Raw genomic sequence first — 4,094 nt, forward strand, 5'->3', positions numbered from 1 at the left:
CTCTCCAAGAGTTTTACCAAAAACAAAAAAAAAAGGGTCTGGGTGGTTTTTGAAGAGTTTTGAAAAGAACTAATCCCACCGCTGTTGCCTTCGTGGTTTCTTTGTAAGCACCAAACAAAGCTGGAAATGGGCAGCGGTGTTTGTCGCGGTGAGGGGGTGACATTTATAGGACAAACATTGGAATAATATTAGACAAAAGTGTTTAAAATGGGGCAGGGGGATTTTGGTTTGCCTGGTTATCAGTGTCTATAGTGGTTGGTGTCTTTTTGTGCCATTTTAATACATTTTTGCAACATAGTTTAGCTCTTTTTGCCATGGCAAATTCATGTTGTAATTAACTTTCTGGTTGCTCAAATCAGTGTATGGGAAGCGGGGATATGAGTTTGACAATAAGCTGAAAACTTCTAAGGAAAAGATGTTAATTTTGGATTATTTTTTTTCCTTTCCTCCTTATTTAAAAAAAAAAAAAATAAAAAAAAAAATCAATCCATCCCAAACCAGTTTGTTAAGCGAAAATGAGAAACGTCCCTTTGTAGAAGAAGCTGAGAGGCTCAGGGTCCAGCACAAAAAGGATCACCCGGATTATAAATACCAGCCACGGAGGAGGAAAAGTGTCAAAGCCGGGCAGAGCGACTCCGACTCGGGAGCTGAGCTCAGTCACCACGCGGGCACGCAGATCTACAAAGCGGACAGCGGGCTGGGAGGCATGGCTGAGTCCCACCACCACGGTGATCACACAGGTAAAGGACCCCCTGGGTGAAAAAACAACCCCAAAACCCTGCAGATCCCAGGTGTGTTGGTTTGGTACATGAACCCGCTGGCGGGATCTGGCTCATCTGCTCTGGAGATGAATATTGGTGGGATTGGGACCATCCAAAAGCAGAGTCGTTGCCCCAAGAGCTGTGGTTTTGCACGAGGTTGTGATCGTGGCCACAGTTTTCTTTAGTAAATGCTTATAGAGCTGGTGGTGCGATAGGAAATCCCCAAAGTACAGGGACCCTGGGTTCCTGGCTGGCCCAGGAGCGAGGAGGATTAATTGTGAGCTAAAAAGGGTTAATAATCAGTTGGCCATGCAAAGGGTGCTTGGGGGAGCAGGTCCTGGAGGCTCGGCTTCCCCTCGAAGCTCCCCGCTTCTCGGCGGCACTGCAAATTGGCACGGGGCGCGTGTTGACAGATTCCAGGAGGATTGCGAACGTCCTGCAGCTTCAGACGCGTCTGTGCTCTCGCCCAGCCTGGCTGGAGATCCCGGCCCGTTCTGCTGGGATGGCTTCTCTGCCTCTGGGAGAGCTGGGCTGGCTTCGAGCTGCCCTTGGGGAGAGGCTGAGCAGGTCCCTCCAAATCCACCCCCTGGTTCTGCTTCCCAGGTGACGGGGAGTTTGTGTGGCTGAGGTTGTCCTATTGTGTCCCAGAGTGATCCCGATGGGCACAGCACATTCCCTGGCTTCTCCTCCCCGCTGTGAACCATCACCCATGTGGGAGGTTTACCCCAGCCAAGGACATGGTCCCTGGAATGGTCTCAGAGGGACATCAGCTACCTCCAACATGGGGCTGTAGATTTAAATCCTCCTTTTCCTCTTGAAATAAGAAGGGGGAGAAATGTGCTTTTTTTATATACTTCTTAAAGGAGTCTGTTTTGTGGGTGCTCTTCGTAAAGCTTTACTGTCCCTTCATCCCTAGGCCAGACCCATGGGCCACCCACCCCACCCACCACCCCCAAAACGGACCTCCACCACAGCAGCAAGCAGGAGCTGAAGCACGAGGGCCGCCGCCTCGTGGAGAGCGGCCGCCAGAACATTGACTTCAGCAACGTGGACATCTCGGAGCTGAGCAGCGAGGTCATCAACAACATGGAGACCTTCGACGTGCACGAGTTTGACCAGTATCTGCCGCTCAATGGCCATGCTGCCATGCCAGCCGACCACGGCCCCAATGCCGCTGCGGGCTCTTACGGCACGTCCTACTCCCACTCGGCCACGGGCACCGGTGGAACCAACCAGGTGTGGACTCACAAAAGCCCATCCTCAGCATCACCATCATCTGCTGACTCGGGCCAGCAAAGGCCACACATCAAAACGGAGCAGCTGAGCCCCAGCCACTACAGTGACCAGTCCCACGGCTCCCCGGCACACTCCGACTACGGCTCCTACAGCGCCCAGGCTTGTGCCACCACCGCCTCCACCGCCACGGCCGCCACCTCCTTCTCCAGCTCCCAGTGTGACTACACGGACCTCCAGAGCTCCAACTACTACAACCCCTACCCTGGTTACCCCTCCAGCATTTACCAGTATCCCTATTTCCACTCTTCCCGTCGTCCTTACGCGACACCCATCCTCAATGGTTTGTCCATCCCACCAGCCCACAGCCCAACTGCTAACTGGGACCAACCGGTCTATACGACCCTGACGAGGCCTTAAAGGATGCGTGGAGCCCCCCGAGGGTTTCCTCAACGTGTGCACTAATGAAGGAATGAAGATGAAGAGCGTAGAGCGCCGGTGATAGTTTCCAAAGTGCCTCCTGAGCCACTGGGAACTCTACTCGTTACGACTGGATGTCCCCTTTTGCTTCAAAACTCTCCAAAAGGACAGAGCTCTATTTTTCTTTAATTAATACAATTTAAAAAAAAAACATAAAAAAAGCAAAAATAATAATTAAAAAAAATTATATAAAAAGGCAAAAAAAAAAAATTAAAAAAATAAAGGACCGGCGATTCCTTTTGAATTAAATGAAGGACAAAACCATTCGACTCCTCTGTGAGGACTGAACTGAACTGAACTCGTCGTGGAAGTTGACAAGTGCAAAAGTGGAGCAGGGGGGTGGGAAATGAGGGGGGGAGACACAAGGAAAAAAAAGCAAAAAGCTGTTTTTTTTTTGAGACTTTAAAGGGTCTATTGCAATGTGAGGAACGGACCAACCTTGAGGGCAAGAACTCAGTGGGACCAAGGTGGATGAAACCTGAAAACCCGGCTATTCCGTGGAACCATCTCGTGGGAACAAACGAGTCTGGTGGGACCAACCAATTAAATGTCTGAAGTATTTGGTTTTTTTTTTTTTAGTCAAGAGTTCTTCTAAACAAGGTTTGGCTGTAATTAACATTTTGTTTTGGGTTTTTTTTTTTTGGAAGCTTAAAGTGTTGGTTTTGTTTTGTTGTTTTTGGGTTTGTTTTTTTTTTTTTAAATCTGTTAAATATGTATTTATGTTCTGTATTATTTTGTCTTTTAATTAATGAAGTAATTTTGTGCAAAAAGTAGAATTTTTAAAAGATTTTAAAAGATGGGGTGGGAGCATAAAAATAGTGGAGATGAAACAATAAAATGGTGTTACGAGTCTATAGATTTTTTTGGTTGGTTTTGGGGGGTTTTTGTTCGTTTTGAACCGTTGGCAGCAGTTGTGTTTGAGAGAGGGACTGAAGGAATCTGCCCATCGCAGACCTGGTCACCAGCAGGAAACTCAAACAGGAATGTAAAATAACGAGGGGGGGGGGAAAAGTTACTAATTAAATTGGGAGGTTAAAACAATTGCAAAAAAAAAAAAAAAGGAGCAGGAGGTTTTTTTTGGCTCCCTGCTTTTTGGGTGTTAAAATTGGATTTAAGGCATTGCAGAGTCTTTGTACGCTTTCAGAACCAGGACTACTTTCTAGGGAGATGTAATTTAATGAGAAATGATCAACTTCTGCTTTAATTTTGGCTTCTAGGGACCAGATATCATCCATCAAGCTGTGAAACTAAAAATCTTCTCCACTAAAAAAAAAAAATAAATAAATTTTTAGGTACTTAGTTTTAGACTAATATTTCATTGATATATTTCTACTTTTTTTCCATTGTATGCTGAGCATATAATAACCATCTATTTTATGGTAACTTGTGCCTTTAAAAACTTTGTAAATCTAAAAACACATTTCAGAGGTTATCATCTTTTTACCTTTTCTACGTTTCCTACTTTTTTTTTTTTTTTTTTTTCTAAAAAAATATTTTTGTGCATATTTCCTTTTTGGGGGACGTGGGGGTTGGGGGGAGAATACAGAAAACTCCTTTTTATGCAATCTATTTTTCTGTATAAAGTTGGAAAGACTTTGGCTGTTACTTATCTGTTCTCTT

General features: G+C 45.7%; 1 protein-coding gene across 1 annotated transcript; it reads left to right on the top strand.

Moving 5' to 3' along the window:
- Positions 1-506: 506 nt before the first annotated feature.
- Positions 507-2,614, top strand: SOX8 (SRY-box transcription factor 8). Its single transcript, XM_010166371.1, has 2 exons — positions 507-740; positions 1,678-2,614. Exons 1-2 carry the CDS (start codon positions 707-709, stop codon positions 2,412-2,414), a joined length of 771 nt encoding a protein of 256 aa, XP_010164673.1. The 5' UTR covers positions 507-706; the 3' UTR covers positions 2,415-2,614.
- The last annotated feature ends 1,480 nt before the right edge of the window (positions 2,615-4,094 follow it).

Source organism: Antrostomus carolinensis, unplaced genomic scaffold (genome assembly GCF_000700745.2).
Source record: "Antrostomus carolinensis isolate BGI_N321 unplaced genomic scaffold, ASM70074v2 scaffold15064, whole genome shotgun sequence".
Lineage (NCBI taxonomy): Eukaryota > Metazoa > Chordata > Aves > Caprimulgiformes > Caprimulgidae > Antrostomus > Antrostomus carolinensis.

Excerpts from the sequence above, each read along its gene's own strand:
- SOX8 (XM_010166371.1), top strand. The coding sequence starts at position 707 with ATGGCTGAGTCCCACCACCACGGTGATCACACAG. Across the intron at positions 741-1,677 it reads CCACCACGGTGATCACACAG|GCCAGACCCATGGGCCACCC; the intron begins GTAAAGGACCCC and ends CTTCATCCCTAG.